The sequence below is a fragment of the Sturnus vulgaris genome, chromosome 6 (genome assembly GCF_052056855.1).
Source record: "Sturnus vulgaris isolate bStuVul1 chromosome 6, bStuVul1.hap1, whole genome shotgun sequence".
NCBI lineage: Eukaryota > Metazoa > Chordata > Aves > Passeriformes > Sturnidae > Sturnus > Sturnus vulgaris.
In genome coordinates, this window is record NC_142248.1 from 44,553,922 (window position 1) to 44,574,542 (window position 20,621).

General features: G+C 51.0%; 1 protein-coding gene across 1 annotated transcript; it reads left to right on the forward strand.

Annotated features, from left to right (window-relative positions):
• Positions 1 to 2,423: 2,423 nt before the first annotated feature.
• On the forward strand, positions 2,424 to 6,320 carry OTX2 (orthodenticle homeobox 2). Its single transcript, XM_014871494.2, has 3 exons — positions 2,424 to 2,535; positions 2,937 to 3,088; positions 4,370 to 6,320. Exons 1-3 carry the CDS (start codon positions 2,439 to 2,441, stop codon positions 4,988 to 4,990), a joined length of 870 nt encoding a protein of 289 aa, XP_014726980.1. The 5' UTR covers positions 2,424 to 2,438; the 3' UTR covers positions 4,991 to 6,320.
• The last annotated feature ends 14,301 nt before the right edge of the window (positions 6,321 to 20,621 follow it).

Sequence of the window (20,621 nt, forward strand, 5' to 3'; positions counted from 1 at the left end):
GGGTCAGGCGGCCCCGCGGTGTTGGTGGTGCCCGCCGAGCCCGGCTCTGCCGCTCCCGGTCCCGCAGAGGGGCCGCGGCCGCGGAGCAGCGCGGAGGGCGAAGCGCTGGGGACCGCCCGGCAGAGCCGGTGACGAGTCCATCCCCTCCGCCTTTGCACCGAGGAGAAATTCGCCTGTTGGGAAATATCACCCCAACCCGTCCCTCCAGCGGGCGGAAAAAAAAAAATCTCAATTAAAAAAAAAAAATTAAAATAAATTCGAATTTTTAAAATGTAAGAAATTCCTTGGAGCGCGGCGAGGGCAAGGAACGCGGCTCTCGTTTGCAAAACAAAAGGAAAGAAATTCCCTTTTCTACCTTGGCACCTTTCCCCTCGCCCTCCGCACTGCTCCGCGCCCCGGCCGAGCCCCCCCGGCCCCGCAGCCCCGGGGCAGGGGCGCAGGCTGCGCGCCCGGGCGCGGATCGCTGCCCCGCATTAATCACCGGGGCGAGCAGCGGAGCCGGGGCCGGTGGCTCGTAATTAGGGAGCGTGTGCCGCCCGGATTATCTCGTTAGTTTATCAAGAAAACATTTATTATAATTAATTCTCGGACGGGGTAATTATTATTGAGCGAGGGCAGAGCAACTGGTAGCCGGGATCTATGCGGAGCGGGGGGGGGGAGCAGGAGGAGGGGGAAAGGTGACAGATTGCGGAGTGGAGCCGTTGCTCCGCGGGCTGCGGGGCGGCCCCGGGATGCGCGGCCGCGGCCGAGGGGCTCCGCGGGCGGCCGCGCCGGGCTGGCGCCTCGGCGGGATGCCGCCGAGTTTAACCGAACCGAGCTTTAGGGTTGCTTTTTTTGTTGTTTTTTTGGGAAGAGGTGTTTGCGCGCTTTTTTGTTGCTGTTGTTTTGTTTGGGTTTTTTAATCCTTTTTTTGTTTGTTTTTTTTTTTAATTTTTGTTTTTGAAGCGGGCAGCAACGCCTCGCCTTGCTCTCCCGCGCGTCTTGCGCGGCGAACAGAGCGGGACTCCCTCGATAGAACCATCCCTGCTCGGCCTCGCCCGAGGGGCGATGCTAAAAGCGGGGGCCCCACCCCGCGCACCCCGCGCTGGATGCGCGCTCCCTCCTCGTTTGTGCGCGGAAAATCCCTCCCTTCCCCGAGGGGAGAAGGGGAAACTCCGCGCAGCGGAGAACCCGCACCGACGGCACTGATGGGGGGCTGCACCAGGGCAGGAGCCCCCGGCAGCGCTTGGCCCTCCCGGGGAATCGGCTGGGCTGAAACACGGAGTTTTGGGGTGTTTCGCGAAGAAAGTTGTGCTGGAGTTCGTTTTCTCGACGGCCGCCGAGAATGGAGGATAGGGCGAGCTTTTGCCCGAAAAGATTTTTTAAAAAATATTTTCTACGGGAAAAACAGCCTTAACCTCTTTAGGAGTCTCGGTTTGGCCCCTTGCCGTACGCTTTTATTTCTTTTTTTTTTTTTCTTTGGCGGAGTGCGTGTTTGGGTCCCCCCTCGTTCCCAGGTGCAGCGAGCGGGGACCGGGGGAGCCGCTCGCCCGCCGGGGCTGTCCCGGGGCCGCTCACCACCCGGGTGTTTGTTTAGCTTCAGCTCCGTCATCAAGAGTTTCTTGAAAGCCTAATAAATCTGTTACTTGCCTCCAAATCTAATTACCCGGAGTACTAATTAGGTGCAAATGGCCGGTGGAAATTACTGCAGACGTGGACTGATGGCGGGAGGGCAGAAAAGTTTGGCTCTTCCCGAGCGGGCATGTGAGCTCTGAAATGCAGCAACGTCGGGGGGAAGGGGAAAAGAGGGAGAAGGGGGAAGGTTTGAATGTTGCCCAAACCTGGGATAATTAAAGTCCTTGCAAGAGACTAGTGGAGAGATAGGTTTCTTGAATTGTTTCTTTGTTTCTCACCCTTGGGCTTTGTTATCTGCATTATTTATTTAGCCGAGGGGTTCTTTGTGTCTGCCAATGGCCCCAATCAAGTTTTGCTTGAGACAATTAGCCGGTGCCCGGCCGGGAATCCTATGCAAATGCCCCCGGCCGCCGTACAATGCGGGCAGTTGAAGGCATGGGGGGGTTTTGTTCGGGTAGTAATTACTGGCTGGGATGTGCCTCCCCTTCCCTCCCCTCCTCGCTCTTTTTGGGGAGAGATGCGTTTATCTAGTCAGTCTCTCCCAGCTCCCAAATCCGGTTGGGGTCCGAGCGGGAGGATTGACGGGGGGGAAGGGGATAAAAGCGGGGCGGGGGGGGGGGGGGGGGGGAAAGTGGGGGGCAGCGATCTGGCCTGACTCCCCCTTCATCCCTGCATTGCTCCCTCCTCTCCCTCCTGCGCAGGCACCTGGCGGCCCCCCCCACGCCCGACGGCTCCCGCAGGCACCGCCCGGGGCAGGCAGGGCGCTCGGCCGGCTCCCCCTCGCCCGGATTTCGGCCAACTCTCCTCCCCGCCACAACTTTAGCATGATGTCTTATCTTAAGCAACCACCTTATGCAGTCAATGGCCTGAGTCTCACAACCTCGGGCATGGATTTGTTGCATCCGTCCGTCGGTTATCCCGGTAAGCCACGTTTTTCTTCCCTCTTCCCTCCCCCGTTTTGCACCACGGAGGAGCCGCTGGGATTTTGGAGGAGCAACATGCCCAGGGATCACGCTGGATTGGGTGGGTGAGGGCGCGGGGATCCCTCTGTCTCCCTTCTCCCTCACCCCCAACTTTTTATCGGTGAAAGAGGCTGCAGGCAGGGGAGACCCCCGCGCTGGGGATAGGGGCCAAGATGTTCCAAACCGGCGCAGAGGAGATGCGGAGTTGGGATTGCCGCGCTGTGGCGGCTGATCCTGGGGGTGCGGGACCCCCGGGAGAGGGGCGAGAATGTGGGTGCCCCTCTGGGGAGGGGGCTGGAGGGGACACCGGGGTCCGAGGGGCCGCTGACTGACAGCCAGGGCCTCTGGCTCCGTTCGCAGCCACCCCGCGAAAGCAGCGGCGGGAGCGCACGACCTTCACCCGGGCGCAGCTGGATGTGCTGGAGGCTCTGTTCGCCAAGACGCGCTACCCCGACATCTTCATGCGGGAGGAGGTGGCCCTGAAAATCAACCTGCCCGAGTCCAGAGTGCAGGTAGGATGCGGAGTGGCTCCGGAGAGCCCTGCCTGCCCTCCCCCTCCACACCGCCGTGAAGGGGTTGGACTGGCCTGTGCCTGACAGGGGGGACTGGTTTAGGGCATGGATTCAGTCCTGAAGCCAAATCAAGCCTTTGTGGGGTGAAGGAGGCTCAGGGATGGGTGGGGGTTCAGTGAGGGGATGTGGTGGCATTTTGCTCCCCCAGGGCTGGAGTGTGCCCCCCTCTTCCTCCCCTTGCACTGAGAGGATGTTGTGCAGATCCTGGATCCCAGCTCTTCAACCTTCCACGCCCATCCCTAGCACCCCGAAATCCAAGCCTGTCCTGCGGGGCCCTGCAGAAGCCACAAAGGATCCCCCCTTCCCCAGGGATCACCACATCCCTGGACCTGGGCCAGATTGGGATCCCAGCTCACACCAGTTCAGACTGGGGGCTTCCTCACCCCCGAGGGGAATTTGATGAGAGAGGGGCTGCGTTGGTGGAGGGAACCCCTCTGCTGGGGCCGGGCTGTGTGTCCTCTGCAGGGACCCCATCCAGGCAGCATTTTGGAGGTGCTGCTGGCAGGGCAGGAGGGTCCTGCCCCCTCTGGGACCTAGAGCACCCCATCAGCAGTGGCAGGGCATCTCCAAAGCCATCCCTCCCACTTGTCTCCTGATGAGGTTCCCCGAGGCTGTGTGGTGCCGTGTTCCCGTGGAGCATGGTGGCTGGGATTGGGATACCCTCACGCCAAACCCCATCCTCCTCCCCACAAAACCTCCCCAGAGCCAGCCCCCTTGGGCCCTGCTAAGGGAAGATAAGGTGGGCTGAGGGGCCAGCTCTGGCCGAGGGGGTGAAGCAGAGAGCCTGTTCGGAGGGTAAATGAGACATTTTTATTCCCTTCCCCATCCTGAACCTCTGCTTCCCTAATTGTTCCCTCCTTTTCTGATGTTCTATTGTTTCTAATTAAGGGCTCTACTTCAATAGGCCTTAAAGAGTGATTCCTGGGGGTCCCCGGCTGGCAAACAGCAAAGAGGGAATGCTTCCCCTTCTCCCCAAAAGTGACCTTATTAAGGAGTTTGATTTGTGATTTCCACTTGTTATTACTGCTAATGATCTCAGGGAGGGGGATCCCCGGAGCTTTTCTTTGCAGCAGCCTGCAGCCCTCTGCTCTTGGGGGACAATTTTATGTCTCCCTCCCCGGCGAGGTCTCCCTGCCACCATCTCTTTCCTGCCTTGGGTTTGCCCGTGCATCCCTAACCCCAGGCTTTTTCTCTCTCCCTCCCGTGTGTGTCTGTCTCAAGGTGTGGTTTAAAAACCGCCGAGCCAAGTGCCGGCAGCAGCAGCAGCAGCAGCAGAACGGGGGCCAGAACAAGGTACGGCCGGCTAAAAAGAAGAATTCGCCAGCCCGGGAAGTGAGCTCGGAGAGTGGGACCAGCGGGCAGTTCACTCCCCCCTCCAGCACCTCAGTCCCCACCATTTCCAGCAGCAGTGCCCCCGTGTCCATCTGGAGCCCAGCGTCCATCTCCCCGCTCTCAGACCCCCTGTCCACCTCTTCCTCCTGCATGCAGAGATCCTATCCCATGACCTACACCCAGGCATCAGGCTACAGCCAAGGATACGCTGGATCGACCTCCTATTTCGGAGGGATGGACTGTGGATCTTACTTGACCCCTATGCACCACCAGCTCCCCGGGCCGGGGGCCACCCTGAGTCCCATGGGTGCCAACGCGGTCACCAGCCACCTCAACCAGTCTCCAGCCTCCCTCTCCACCCAGGGCTATGGAGCCTCCAGTTTGGGCTTTAACTCCACCACCGATTGCTTGGATTATAAAGACCAAACCGCCTCCTGGAAGTTAAACTTCAATGCTGACTGCTTGGATTATAAGGACCAGACATCGTCATGGAAGTTCCAGGTTTTGTGAAGAACCTTTGTGATACCGAGAGAAATCGCGACGAGAACGAACAGGCTGGGCTGAGCGCTCCAGTTTTAGTCAGGTCTTGGTTAAATTAAAGAGAAAAATAACTCCACGGACAAACAAACGAACAAAAAAACTGACAGCAACAAGAGGGGGACAGTGTTGGTGTGATCCCGTTCAGACTCATCTCCTGCTCAGACGCTCTGGAAAAGGAATAATAAAGAGGAAAAACGGAGGAGGAAGGCCTTAAACGGACAGATCATCTAGTGAGCAGAAACCAGACAGACCCATCTGTGTTCTTTCTAGTTTTAGCCAATTGTTGGGTTTCTTTGTTTGGAAGAGGTGGGAGATCTTCCCACCTGCGGGCCAGTTTTAAAAAAAGAAAAAAAAAAAAAAAAAAAAAAAGAGTCTAGGTTTTTATTTCTTTTTTTTGTGTGTGCGTGGAAAGATGATCCTTCACCCAGAGGTTTCCAATGTGTTAGCCAACCCTCGGTTAAAATATTCAGAATGGACAACATCTCTCTTTTTCTCCCTCTTTTTGTCCCTCCCTCTTTCTTTCTCTCTCGAGCTCATCCAACTGTTTCATGCCCAACTTGCTGAAGTTGGCACCCGGAGAACTTGGTTCAGGGCTGTGTGGGTTGTGTGACTGATTGTCCTAGCTGCACTACTTTATTTAAAGATTAAGAAAAAAAAAAGATAATGTTCATAAGGAGTCAATATGTAGTTTTTAAGAGACAATCAGTGTGTGTCTTATATAAATGGTACATCTGTGGTTTTTAATCTGTGCTAGACTTCAAAACTGTGATCTCCTGTATTGTATGCAACTATGAACTCTGCACCAGCGGGAGTTCTGCTGTGATTTAAATAGGTTATAATTATAAGTGAAATTCAGAGCAACTGAGTTACCTATTATCATCTTTAAAAAAAATAATAATTAAAAATATATATTTAAAAAAATAATAAAAAAGAAAAAAAAGAAAAACGCAAAAAACACGATCGCCTTTCACCCGAGGTGAACTGCACTGAAACTTTTTACAACAAACTGTCTCTGAATGAAAGAGGAAAGACCGAAAATACCCCACCCGAGGACATTTAACTCCTCTGGAGCTCACTTACTGCTGGCCACGCCGGCAGTAACCGTCAAATCCAACAGGACTTTGGGCAGTTGCTCTGACCTGGATGAATTTAAACCGAGAAATTCATTGTCGTTTATGCTTGCAGATGTTAACTGAAAAAAAAAAAGAAAAAAAAAAGATATATATGCATAAACCTTTTTTTTTTTTTTTTTCCTGGATCTGGCAGATATGTATAATTATATTAAAATGGTTCTAGCACACTTGATGGTTGTCTTCCATTTTAATCACAGCCGGCGAGTGACGGAGAAGGAGCGAGGCCAGGCACGGGAGGCCAGGAGGGCCCAGACAAAAGGGGTTCTGCTGGCAGCTCCCCGAGCAAGCAAAACCAAGGAGGGGTGTTATTTTATTTTTGAAATCTTTAATCAAAAAACTTCCATTACAAGCAGAGCTTGGCTAACGTGACCTTTCCCACCCCGGCTTCACCAAATCTCTTTGCGGGGAGGGAGGGACGCGTTCGCTCTGTGGCTTCCCAGAGGATGGAGTGCCCAGCTGTGTATTTGGGGAGAGCCATAAACTTTCCAGACAGGAGAAGGGAGAACCTGGATCAGGCAGGATGCTCTGAGCAGAGATACTGGGGAAGACGAGGGATAAGTGTTTGAGCTACAGTCTCACAAGTTGAAGCCCCAGGATGCAGGATCAGGCTCTTCCCACGCATCCCTGTTCTTGGTGGCTCTTTCTCTGTCCTTCTCCCTCTTTCTCTCTCTCTCTCCTTCCCGTGTGCAGCGCTGGGGCTGCTGGAGGCCTGAACTCGGGATGGATTTAGCACAGCACAATACTGGATTTCTGGAAAGGGAGAGACCTGGAGAAAAGCCCCCCGGCACCATCCCACGCCCTGTCACCAGGGTTTGTCACCAGCACCCTGTGAGCCACCAGCACCAAGCCTTGGTGCCCAGGACTGCAGAGCACGAGTGATGATGCAGCCACGGTGCCTCTCCAGGCTCTGCATCCCAGCATCCCAAACCAGTGGCACCAGCAAAATCCTCTTTCCTGCGGTGCCATTTGTGTCCCCCGCCGCCACGAGCAGGGAGCAGCCTTCGATATAAACAGCTCGGGGGGAAGGAGAGGTTTTTGTGCTGCCTCACGTTTGCGTGTGTCAGTCGGTGATTTTTCTCATTTATTTTTTTGTGGTGGGATCATCCGTGCAGGGGAGGTTTGGGAAGCGCCAGCCGTGTCCCTGCCACCGGCGTCTCCCAAGCAGCAGCGCGGAAAGTTTCATTTCTCCACCGATTTGCTTCCAATCAACAAAGTTTACTTCTCCCTCCAAAAAATCTATTCGAGGAAAATATGCTCAGGAAAACCAAGTCCTTACTGAACTGGGGCACAGCATCCCACCTGCCTGGAAAAGCTCTTTGTTTCCTGAGCTTTTGATTATTAATTTTTTTAAAGCCTCTTTAAAACCTCTTTTTGCATTTAGCTTTCCCCATCTTATCTTTTACTTTTCTTTCCTGAGTATTTCCCTGTCTGTCAGGGATGAGCTCCTCCAGCTAGTGCTCATTTTTATCAGAAAAAGCTAATTCATGGCAGGAGTTCTCTGATTTTTCCCTGGCTTTTTGTACTTTCCACGTTTTCTCTCCCCGTTCATTTCTGAGTTTAATTTAAATGGGCACATGCGTGGGCAAAGGGCAAAATCCCAAGGTGAGCTGGCAAACACAAAATATTCTGTAAAGAGTGTTTTAACTCCTTTTTAATTTTTAATGTTTTACATCTCCTGGTAGAATTCATTTCCTCTGAACTCGGGCTGCTGTAGGCAATCCTGGATCCAATAAAATCTGGGGAAAAGCTGGGGAGACCATCTCAGTTTGGTGATGGAAAGCCAGATTTAGGGTCTAAGAGCTGATTAGGAGGGTGTTTAATTTGAGGTGTCCTGCCCAGCCCCCCCAAAATACACATACAAGCAAATCCTCTTCCTGCTCTGCAATGTGACATTTCCCACCAAAGGGGGGGAAAAAAAATCCCTAAAAACTGGAAAAGCAGAAAAACAGGAGGGAAATCTTGAGTGCAACCGGCACCTGTGCCTGCTCCCTGCTCATCCTTGTCCCTGCCCCTCCTGCTCCTGCTCTGTTTCCTTGTTTGATTCCCTTTCCATTTGCCTGCCCACCCTCCCCAATATCCCTTTCCACTCCCCACCAGCACCAATCCACACTTCCCAGAGCTCCCCAGTAACCAGAGCATCCCTGCTCCCACCCGAGCCAGCCCAGGGAGCCCCAAAACAGGGACAACTTTTGGGGTGCTGCATTTCCAGGAGGAGCCCGGGGCTGGGGAGCACTGCCAGTTTCCAAGGAGACAGGGGAGATTTACTGAAAAAAAGCCGGATTTAGGGACAGGCAGTGGAGCTTCACCCCCTGGTGCTGGGTGGAGTGGCACAGGAACACCCCAAATTCCCACCCACACCTCTGGCACCGCCTTTTCCCTGGGATTTGGGGTGTGGTGGGGGTAGCGCTGGTGGGTTGGGAATGCTGGAAACAGAATATTGGGAAGAGGGGCTGTGCTGGGGTGAAGGGATGGGGTTCCCGAGGGTGAGGGCTGGGCTGGGCTGGGCTGGGCTGGTCTGGGCTGGGTGTGGGGAGGTGTCAGGAATGGGAGGTGTGGGAGGGGAAGGAAGGAAATGGAAGGGAAGGGAAAGAAGGGAAGTAGGGAGGCAGAGAAAGAAGGAGAGAAAGAAGGAAAGAGGGAAAAGAGGAGGGAGGAAGGGAGGGAGGGCGAAAAGGAAAGGAAAGGAAAGGAAAGGAAAGGAAAGGAAAGGAAAGGAAAGGAAAGGAAAGGAAAGGAAAGGAAAGGAAAGGAAAGGAAAGGAAAGGAAAGGAAAGGAAAGGAAAGGAAAGGAAAGGAAAGGAAAGGAAAGGAAAGGAAAGGAAAGGAAAGGAAAGGAAAGGAAAGGAAAGGAAAGGAAAGGAAAGGAAAGGAAAAAGAGGGAAGACAGAAGGGAAGGAGAAATGCCATTTCCAGCTGCTGGGGTTGCCTGGTGTCTCCCTGCTGCTGTTACTGCTGCTGCACCTTAGTGCTGGGGCAGAGCAGAGGGAAGTGATGGAGGGAGGGAGAGAAGAGGTGGTGAAGAGATAGATAAATATATAAATCCCGCACAAACTGTTAAAATCTGCTCTGAGAGTCAATTTTGACTTTTAGGCTCATGAACCATTAATAAAAATCTCCTTATACTCAGATGGCTCTCAAATGCTGTGATAGCGGATTACAAACTCCTAATGGAGATACTGTATGATCAAATATTCTCTAAGCACCAAGGTCTAACGTCCTGGGGGTGGCCAGGCCACCTGATTATCAGCTTATCAGCAAATACTTCTTAGTGAGGGATGTGTTGAAAAGAAAGTGTCTTCCTCGAAGTGCTCCCTTCCCCATTCTTCCTTCAGACAGGTTTGGGAATGGCATCCCGTGGTCTGGGGACCATAGGATGCCCTGTGGCAATGGTGTCCCCACTCTGTCATGGGGCTTGCTCCTGGTTTCTGCTTTTCTCAGTGAGGGATGCAGAGCTGTCTTTCTTGGTCTCAGCACTGGTGACACTCAGCCCTTGCCAGGACCAAACCACTAAAAGTGATGCATAATTACCTGGTAATTAAATTTGGAGGGCTGAGGCAGCATCATTAGAGAGAGAGAAAGAGGAGAGGATGTTTCTTCATGAGACCAGAAACCAGAGCTCCCTGCAGAGCCAATTGCTGGGAAAACTGGACTGTAGATCTGCTGTATTCTGTTTTCAAGGAGGAGTTGGTTCTCTCTCTGCTGCTCCTCACATGCTCACAGGTAGGGACCCTGGTAAATATTCCTATGTGGGTGCTGTTAATGAGACCTGCATCCTCTAACCCAGTCTGGGAGCCCTGTGCACTGTGAGGGTCTGGGATCAGGCTGGACAGGGAGGAGAGGCCATGAGGGAGCAAGCAGGGCAGCTTTAAAAATAGATTTTTAAAGTATCCTCTGGACTGTAACGTTTTGTGTGTCGCTCACCACTGACACCAGCTCACAGCCTGCTGGGGCACGAATGGATTTCCACTTGGCTGAAGTCTTCAAGACTTGGAGCATTTTTGGCTTTCCTAAAGGAGGTTTTGAGGTCGGGATGTCAATGCCAAGCAGAAGAACTCTCCTGCTGACCTGCTATGATTCACTTGTGACTTTTTGGTGCCTTGAGTTTCCAAGCACCCCCCTTGCAGGCAAGGTACCCCCACTGGGCTGCCTTTCTCATCCTTCTCCTGCCAGAGGGGAGAGCAAAGCTGGGTCCTCCTGCACCCTCAGTCCCTTCACAAGAGACAAATCACTTTTGCTTTTGGGCAGATTCAAGCAGAGGTGAAGCTGATTTCTCTCCTGATGTTGCTGTGAAAAGCAAAGTGTCCCTCAGTCCCTTCAAGTTGGTCCTTCCAGGTCACAGGTGTGGAAGGACAGGTAACTGTGCCCTCTGTCTCACTGATTTTTGGAGACCCCCCTAGGCCACTCTGGCTCCTCTGTAGGGTGTGGGGCTGCAGGTTTTATCCTTGGAGATAATCAGGCTCCTCTCCATTAGGAAAATATGCGGAGCCACCCTGCAGGGAGGCCTGTCTGGGGAGCCTCTGCAGGCTCCTTCAGCTGAGGGTGCTTGCCCCAGGGGCTGAAGAGCTGAAAACAAGGAATGTGGTGAGTTGTGAAGGTGTTTGTTGGGTTGTGAGGGTGTTTGTTGGGTTATGAAGGTTTTTGTTGGGTTGTGAGGGTGTTTGTTGGGTTGTGAGGGTGTTTGTTGGGTTATGAGGGTTTTTGTTGGGTTGTGAGGGTGTTTGTTGGGTTATGAGGGTTTTTGTTGGGTTGTGAGGAGGTTCCTTCATTGTTGGGCAGAGGAGGCACAAGCCCTGGCCCCCCTGGCAGCTGTGAGGTTGCAGGATCTGGGGTGATGGAAAGCTGAGAAGGGTGATGGAGTCTGGTGAGAACCCAAAGAGCATCAGCCCTGGATCAGTGGGGAATAAGGGCTGGGGTGTTGACCCTGAAACTCTGGAATCCACCCCAAATCTTGTGGGAAAGGAGACCTCTACTGAAATGGTGCTGTCCAGTCTCAGGACCTGGCTTTGGAACTGAAAGGAGAGGATTAGGAAGGGTTCAGGAAGAGCCAGGAAAGCAGCCCCAGGAGGCACAAACCTGCCTGGTGAAATACTTGGGGGTGTTCTGTCCATGTATGAGTTATCCAAGGGAAGGCTGAGATGCTGTGAGTGTATTTGGTGAGGGCAGGATATTACCTGGAAGACAAAAGCATGTCCTTACCCATTTGGTAGGAGCATCCAGGTTGACAAGTTAAAATAGAATTAATCCAAACTGGCCATCTGAGAAAAATAAAAATTAGAAGCTGAAACAAATTTCCTCAGGACAGGAAAGCTCTGCATTTTAAGTGTAACAGTCAAACAGCCATGTGCCTTTCTAAAAGCCATGCAGGAAGAACAACTATGCCCTTGTCCATAATTACTTAAAATACAACATGTCACATCATTTATGGTGACCATCCAGGTTACTCTCCTGTTTCAGGGCTTAGTGCAGGACTTTTTAGAGGATGGAGCGCTCACCAGATGTTTCCTGGGGAAATTTGCATCTGGATCTTGTCTGGCCATGGAAAATCAAACAGAGCTGGTGTAGGAGAGGGCTGAGAGCTGGGCACCAGGGATCAGAGCACCAGTGCTACAGGTGGCCTGTGCTGCTGGGATCTGTGTTTTGGGAGGACCTCCAGGCTAATGCCTCATCCAGGAAAAATGTTGGTGTCCAACCTTTCCCACCTTCCACACTCTCCCACTCCCATCAAAACTCTGGGATCCCTAAGGTAACCCAGCATGGGGAAATACCTTGCAAGAATTTCCTGGAGCTGTGTGGGTCAGCTCTGTGCTGCACCTCTGTTTTTCCTGCTGTCCTTTGGCCTCTCTCCCTCTCTCTGCCCCCCGTTCCCTCTCTCCCTCTGCCCCCCAGCACTGAGGACACAGTGCCAGCCTCTCCAGGTGTGCAAATTCTCTGCCTGCTTTGGCAGGTCCTGCCAGGGGCAGCCCACACTGCTGGAGGCTGCCAAAGCTCCTTCCTGACTCGTGGTGTCCCATACCAAGGGCAGAGAGGTGACAGCAGAAAGGGTCACAGCAGGCACAGCTGAGTCTCTTTCCCTGTGTTTTGAGGTGTGCCTTCAGCATTTTCCAGAGTGCCAGTGCTTGAATGGACCATCCAGTTCTGCTGCAAGACTGTGATGTTGAAAGGAATGGTGGTGGCATCATTAAAAATGAATAACAGTGCTGGGGCTGTTTGGAATTTGTTTGGAACAACTGTGCAGATGTAGAGGTCACCTGGCATTACACTAGTCCCTATAAAACTGAAACCAGAATTAGAACCTTGTATGCAACCACGCTAAAAGAGCCCCTAGGTGTTTAATAACCCTGGGAAAACCCCAGTCTTTGACATTTCCTTTTTTATTTGGATGGCACTGCTGGCCTGTTGAGGCTCCACTCACCACCTACCATCGGATCAGGCTGCAAGAACCAAACCCAGGAACAGCACTGAGCAGCACCCTGGGATTCCAAGGGACCTTCAGCTCCCTCTTTGCTGGGGTGGCTCTGCAGCACCCACTTCTCACACCCCTGTCCTGTGGTCTGTACACGATCCAGGAGCATCCTCATGGCTCAGGATGTGCCTTTGTGGCTTTTATGCTTCTGTCTGCAGAGCCGTAATTGCCTCAACCTTTGCACAGACACTGCAGCAAACAGTTGTTATTACTTGGCCACAGCCTTTAATATTTGCTGCAAGAAGGTGTCTGGTCCTTTGTAAGGTTTCTGGGAGGCTGAGATTTCCTAAACCCAGGAGCTGAGGGTGTCCTTGGCCTTGCTGGGATGGGGACAAGCGGAGAGGTTGGTGGTCCTGTGCCAGACAGAGCCCCTCGAGGGGGCACAGGGCAAATCACAGAATCCTGGAATGGTTTGGAGTGGAAGAGACCTTAAAGATCATCCAGTCCCAGCCCCCCTGCCATGGGCAGGGGACCAGCTGTGTCTGGCACTTGGGCACAGGGGATTCGAGGTGTTGCAAGGAGATGGGCTGAGCTGCATGGGGAGAGGGAGTGTGAGACAGAAATCAGCTGTGTGACACCCCTGGCAGCACCGAAGGTCTCCTGATAACCACAGGATCCTGGGATGCTCCTGGGCTCATCCTGGGAATCTGTGACTGCCCCCATCAGAATTAACAGCCAGGCTCTTTAATTGGCAGCGATAAGACATTGTAAAGAGTCAAATTACTCATGGACACCGGGCGTGATGTGCTCAGTTTTTATTTGCCTTCCGATCATGGAAATCCACAACGGGGTTAATTCTGGATCCAGCCATACCAGCCTGTTCTGAGAGCTTTAAAATTGAAGCAGTCACAAGGCTGCCCTTCGCTTTCCAGTGACTTACGCTAAAAACCAAACACATGAGAACAAAAGGACAAATGGAAAACTGAGGATTCCGGCTGGAATTCAGACTTTTTTTTCGGTTTGCACCCGGAGCAATGCGACGGAGTCAACTTTCCTGTGTCAGGAGAGAGGGGAGGGAGGGGGGTGTCCTGATTAGATCTAATTTCCTACCTGTTTACTGTAGGCATTTGCATAATGATCACCCTGCAAAGAGTGGTTAGCATATGCTAACACCAATTCTTGCACCCATTAAAACACAAACCCCAGGCAGGCTGCTGCTGTTTACAGCACATCTCTTCCCCCTGATTGCATCCCAGGGGATGTGTCCAGTGGTGCCTCCACTACCTGAGGTGGCTGGAAGCCTCTTGCAGATGTCATCAGGACAGGATGCAGAGAGATAAACACAAACTGGTTTATTTTCACCCATAAAGAAAAATCAGAGGGCTGAAAAAGATATCTAAAGGTCTTTCAGGAGTTGGGTTTGATGATCCTTGTGGTTCCCTCCCAAGTCAGGATATTCTGTGATTCATTTTCCATGTTGGTTCTTTGCTCAGTGTTGGAAGAAAGTAATTTCCCCAGTGTCCCATATTTCCAGCCCAAGCACTAGCTTGGCAAGAGCAGCTGGTAGATTTTGAGTCGAGGACAGTGGTTCAGTAATTTGAAGCCAGCAGGATACATCTTTCACCAGAACTTTCACCAAAACAAATCTTCATGCAGAGTGTGATGATTTACAGATTCTCACCCTGACCTGGTGGGATGTTGAGCTTATTTGTAAATCATTTGCTTTCCGTGAGGACAGGCACAAGTGTGCCATTGTTTTGGAAGAGTTTCTTGTCATCTTGTCAGCTGAGTGACAAAAAAAAAAAAAAAAGGGATAAAGGAGAGGGATGCAAGGCAGACAGGACTGTGCCATTGCCAAAGGGTGGCAGAGGATTGCAAGCTTTGAGGAGCCAAGCAGGGAGGTGTCAGCAAACAAACTCAGACTGGTTCACCTTTCAGCAGAGCTGTTCATTGCTTTGCTTTGACAAAGAGGGTCCTGCTGTCCTCCTCACCTCCCCCTTTTCAGTGTCTGCCAGATGTGTTTTCACAGGTTGGCAGCTGCCTGCAGCAGCCACAGGCTCCTCAGAGTTGTGTCTCTTCCACATCCACATCTTTTTAATGGAAGCATTTTCATAGCCTGAGTGACTCGGACAGGATCGAGACCAAATGTATGCATAGCTGGGGCAGCAGCTCTCTGAGGGAACAGAAATATCCAGGGAAATAAGCACTCATCTCTCCCCTGGGATGGAGCAGCCCACCACATTGCTCTCTGCTTTTTTTTTTTTGTTGTTCTTGACAAATTCACATCAGCTACCTCTTGCCAGGCAGTATTCTGCATAAACTGAATAGTCATAGAACGAAAAAGTTGGAACAATTCAAGTTTCAAGGGACCTTTGTGGCTCTCCACTCTTAGATCCTGTGCAAAGTAGAGCAAACTTCAAAGTTAAATCACGTTGCTTTGGTCAAATTTTGAATATCTCCAAGGATGGAGATTGCTCTCAGGTTCTCTGTTCCCTGTCTGGGGATTTAGCTCACGCAGAGGGGAGTTTTTACCTGTCTGGTGGAGCCTGAGGGATCTCTGTCCCTCCTGCACAAGCCCACAGCTCCAGCTGAGTGAGGGATATTTGCCCCAGCTCCCTCAAGCACTGCTCTCTCCTGCTTTGTGCCAATCACAGAAACACTCCTTAGAACACAGAATCCTAGAATGCTTTGTGTTGGAAAGGGCCATAAAGATCAGCTGGTTCCAACTCCCAGAAATGTGGAACCACATGATCTTTAAGGCCTTTTCCAACACCAGCACTGATCCCAGGCTGGATAGGGGAGTTAAGGGTTTATGGCAGAACCAGATGTGTGCAGAGGTAGGACCAGGTGGTCTTTGCTCTCTTTGTGAAGCCCCTTTGAGCTGTGTGTGTCCCCTAGCAGGGACATTCCCCTCCAGCCACCTGCTTTGGCAGCTGCTGCAGGGCAGCATCCCCTTGGTTCCATGTTTTTCCCACACCAAACTTCCCAACGACCCTTCATGGTGTCTGGAAGTCCTTTGGGACATCTGCAAGGGTGTTCCAGAGATTCCCATCACTCTGCACTGGACCAGGGACAGCAGAGACGATCCTGGAATGTTATATCTTGGAGTGGCATCATCTCCTCTGTGTTCTCGTTCACGTTTCCCAGCAGTGGTGGCACTGAGGTGTTAAAGTGACTCTGGGGGAGAATTTTTGCTTTCTGCCCTCTGTGTCATCCTTCATGCTGCCCTTCCTAGCTGGAGGCACTGCTGTGGGATTCCTTCTGCCACTCCACACCCTGTCCCAGCCCCTGGCCAGCCCTCACAAGTGAGCCTGTCCCTGTGGGGTCTGCAAGGCAGAGTTCCCACCTCGGTAATGCAAACACCTCATGCCTCCCCTCCTCTTGATTTCGTGTAACAAACAGTATCTCGTTCTGCTGGGGGTCCCACAGCTCCTCAAATACCTTTAGCAGCTGCTCCAGGATCCCTGGCAGGATTTCTGGGGATGCTGTTTCACTCACACCTTTTCCCTTTCCCCCATGAGCCTGTTAAGATTTCTATTTTCTCACATTCATCCCCATGGTCAACTGCCTGTGCAGATGTTTCCATCTTGTAGGAGGCTGTCCACAAATCCAGCATTTCCAGTTTGCTTTCTTTTCTAGTTGCTGGATGTTTTCCTGTCTGTTTTTATCATGGAATCATAATGTAGTTTGGGTTGGAAGGGACATTAAAGATAATTTTTAAGGTTCCAATCCTCTGCCATGGGATTGTCCTCTGCAGGGACACCTTCCCCATCCCAGGTTGCTCCAAGCCCTGTCCAACCTGGCCTTGGACACTTCCAGGGATCCAGGGGCAGCCACAGCTTCTCTGGGCACCCTGTGCAGGGCCTCCCCACCCTCACAGGAAGAATTCCTTCCCAATATCCCATCCATCCCTGCCCTCTGGCAGTGGAAGCCATTCCCTGTGTCCTGTCCCTCCATCCCTTGTCCCCAGTCCCTCTCCAGCTCTCCTGGAGCCCCTTTAGGCTCTGGAAGGGGCTCTGAGCTCTCCCTGGATCCTTCTCCTCTCCAAGTGAACATTCCCAGCTCTCCCAGCCTGGCTCCAGAGCAGAGGAAATCCAGCCCTTGGAGCAGCTTCATGGCCTCCTCTGCACTCACTCCAGCATCTCCAAATCCTTCTCATGCTGGGATCCCCAGAGCTGGATGCAGAAGTGATAGAACAGCTCTGTGCTCCTGGCAGAGATGGACATAGCCAACATGGCATGGAGACACTGGAGCTAGGACTGGGTGCCTGTGGGCTGTTTGGGATCAGCCAGGTATCCCAGGCACATCTCAGGTCTCCAAAGGTGAGCTACTGCTGATACCTCAACAATTTGCATTTTGCCTGGCAGTCAGAGCTGGCAGTCCAAATCCTACACCTGGAAAGAAGGGGCAGCCCTTGGAAGCTGCTGTTTTCTGCCATCACTCCATAGCTGCAGAGACTGGTGCAAGAGCCCAGCTCTCCTGCTGGAGCTGCACGTTGTGTTCTCATTATGCAACCGCTGCATTTTAATAGAAACCTCTTTTTCAGGCAGTCTCAAAAACAGTCAGATTTTTTTCCCCCTCCTTCTGTCAAATGACCAACTTAATAATTCACTAGTTGTGCTGGGATTAGGCACTTTGGGCCACACTCTGGATTTCTTATCTTTAATGTAGTTCTCGACGACAACTTCTGCACTTAATCCCCTGACAAAACTCCCTTTGATTCCCGCGACAGTCGCTCACAGAGATCAAACGCAGGACTCTGCTCTGTCAGGTAGAGCTGGGTGAATATTTTGTGACAAATAATTTACCCACAGCCTTTCTCCTCATCTTCCCTCCAGGAACTGTCCATTTGGCTGAGGCTCGGGGCTGCTGATGGATTTGTTTCTGGCTGCACAAGCGCGAGTTCAATGAGTTGCTCGTGAGAAAGAGCCTGAGAACGTTCAAAGAGCTTCGGTGTTCGTGGGCTTTGACCTCGCTCAGGATCAGCTTTGAGCCGAGCCCAACTCACCCCACAAGTGACATCAGCACTCGTGAGTCATCCCCTCGTGTTTGTGCTCCAGCTTGGAAGAGCAGTGACTCTCTGAGCTCAGACGTGCAGTGCAAATAATCTCTCACATCACCTTAAAATTTCCTGTTCCGTGGGTGTGCTGTAATGTATGCGCCTGATAGGGGTTTTATCACTTTCCCTTCTAAGAATAGTCTCCAAAACCCAAGCAGAGGCGAGACAGGGATGTGCAGAGATAAAGGATTCCATGTGGGATCATGTCTGGCAGGGACAAGGGGCAGTCATTACCCAGGACTGTGTGCACCCCACATTGCATGTCCAGAAATTGAACACACACTCCCCATTTTTACCCTTGCATTCCCCTGGCACTTACACCAGTTTAACCATTTAACTGAGCATTAATGGTATCTCTGTGTGTGTTATATTAATGCAATCTGGCTGCTTAAGGTAGAGAAAATATTAGAAGTTAGTATTAATTAAGAATTAGTTCTGATGTAGAATGATTCGAGCAATATTATGACTGTAATTTCATAGGCAGGAATGGCTTATCTTACAATTCAACTTTAGCTCTTTTTTTTTTTTTTTTCTTTTCAAAAATAAATTAAATGCCCGAAAGTCTCAAAATGCACCAAGGTGGGAACTTTAAGGTCTCCATTTATTTTCCAAACAGCCCTGGTAACGCCTGCAGGGAGCAGAGAGCAGTGCTGTCTTACCAGGGCCCACAGAGACGCTTCATTAACCCAATTAAGCAGGTGGATGGAGAGGGTCTCTCTGATAATTTACACCTTACTAATGAAGTGTGTGACTCTTAATCTCCTCCAAACAAGATACACTCATGAAACACTGGTGCAAGGAAAGGGGAAATTAATTAGGTGAAAAAACTATGAGATTATAGCAGAGGGATTCCAACGAGGCAACTGTAACATGGCTGGTGATTCATTTGTGCCTGTCTTAAATTAATGTCTGAGCTGTCAAGTAAATAAGACCCAGCATTATTTTGGCTTAAAAGACATTCTCACCAGGCCTAGAACGAGGCACCTTATTTTACTGCATTGCACACCATTTTCCATGCCCCAGCTGCCTGAATGACCCTGAGGTGAATCAATCCCCACTCCAAGCAGAGTTTGGCCTTTCCCTGAGATGTCTGGTGGAGGGTTAGGAGGAGCTGCTTGTTTTCTGCAACCATGTAGTGACAGCTTTGTGTCACAGAAATGTCTGCCTGGCTGCCAAGCCCACATTTGGGTCAGGGAGATGTGGCTGCCCCGTCCTTGGAAGGGTTCAAGGCCAGGTTGGATGGGGCTCAGAGCAACCTGGTCTTTAAGGTGTCTCTCAACCCAAACCATTCTGAGATTCTATGAAATCGTGGTCAGCAGAGACCTTCAGCAGCCTGAGGGCTGGATGCCCAGAACAACATGATTTCTTCTGGCCTTCAGTGGCACTGGAAGATCTCTACAAAATTCCCTGTCCTGCTTAGGGGCTGGGGAAGGATCTCCTCAAAATTGGGGGTGAGCCTGACTCAGAAGATTGCCTAGTTTGTACCCTTTATAAGACACTGCTCAACTTGTGGTCGTGTACCACCCCTCTGCCTCCAGGGAGTGAGGTCTTCAATGTGTAGGGAGTGAGAAAGCTCCCAAAATGCGTTTCATCCCTTAAATTGAACTGCTGGCCACTGAAAGACTCCCAGAGTAGCAGATCTGAGCAGATTTAGCACTGGAAATTGTATTCTGTCCTAAAAGGAACTCGATGAATCCAAGGATTTCAAAGCTTTTGGCAAACACAAATTAAATCAGCAATTAATTAAGCACTCCTCGTAAAATATGATCACTCAGTAATGCCAACTGTGGGCATTCACAAACTGTGAGTCCAGCTCCCCAAAATTATGAGATTGGCTTAAAAAAATCACGAGATTAAAACCCCAAATTGTTGCATTTTCTTTATCCACCATCTGGCTTCTCAGCCTCTAGGGTAAACATGCCTCGTGTTTTCAACTGCAAGGGTGAGCCACTTACTTAAAACCATGAAAACTGAGATCCTGGTGCTTCATAATGACTCCAACAGCTCAGGCTTTCGGAAAAATGCCAAAAATCCTAAGACTGATTATAGAATCAGAAGAATTTGCAGTACTGATCACTTGTAACTAAAATGTATTTGGCTCAGCAGCTATTTCCAAATGCAGGAACCCAGTGCAAGAGGTGCTGGAGAAGGAAAAACAAAGACTCTCCGTCCTGATCAAAACTGCAAGAGAATTTAGGTGGATGAGATACACTGACAGAGGCAGGATGTCGTGCAGTCCTTGTTGGAATTTAGCCAAGGCACGGCAGATAAACACATCAGTTCTCCTGAAAACTCTTCTGGGATTGTTAATTATTACAAATAATTGTTCCTGTCTCTCTGGGAGGTGGTTGCAGGCAATACCACAGCACCAGGCACTGTCTGTGGGGTGATGGCTTCATATGGAGCCACAGATGTGAATGCCACCCCCAGAAACCCCAGTTCCACAGCCCTGACAGACAGTTTGTGTCAGGAAAATCCTGTCTCAGGCTGATCCGACTTAGCTTGTGAGACAGGGCCATTTTGGTGGCAGGGCTGGCAGCCACCGCATTACTGTCTGGGGAAGAATTTATGCTGCAGTGGGAATGGCAAATTATCTGGAGGGAAAAGTAGCTGCAGCAGGGCCATGGCTGGCCAGAACCAGGAAAACAGATTTCAAACTAATGTAAACAGCTTGGGTTTATCACCGGGTTTGCAGGTTCAAAAATAAATATCATCGTTTTCGTGGTCCGAAATTTGGTTATTTTCTACTGACACTTCGAAAATGTAGTTTTCCAGTGACCTTGAAAACCACTTTAAACGTATTTTGCAGTAATTTAAAAACCTGAGGTTAATAAAAGAGATTGAGAGAAAGAAAGGAAGCCTCAATTCTTAAAGCAGGCCTATTTGTCAAGGAAGGGAAGATGAACTTGCAGCCACCTGAGCATCCCAGCACATGTATTTTAGAGAAAACCACTTCTAATGTCTTCACCGCAGCAGGATCCTCTGGGCATCAAGAAGCTGTTTTCT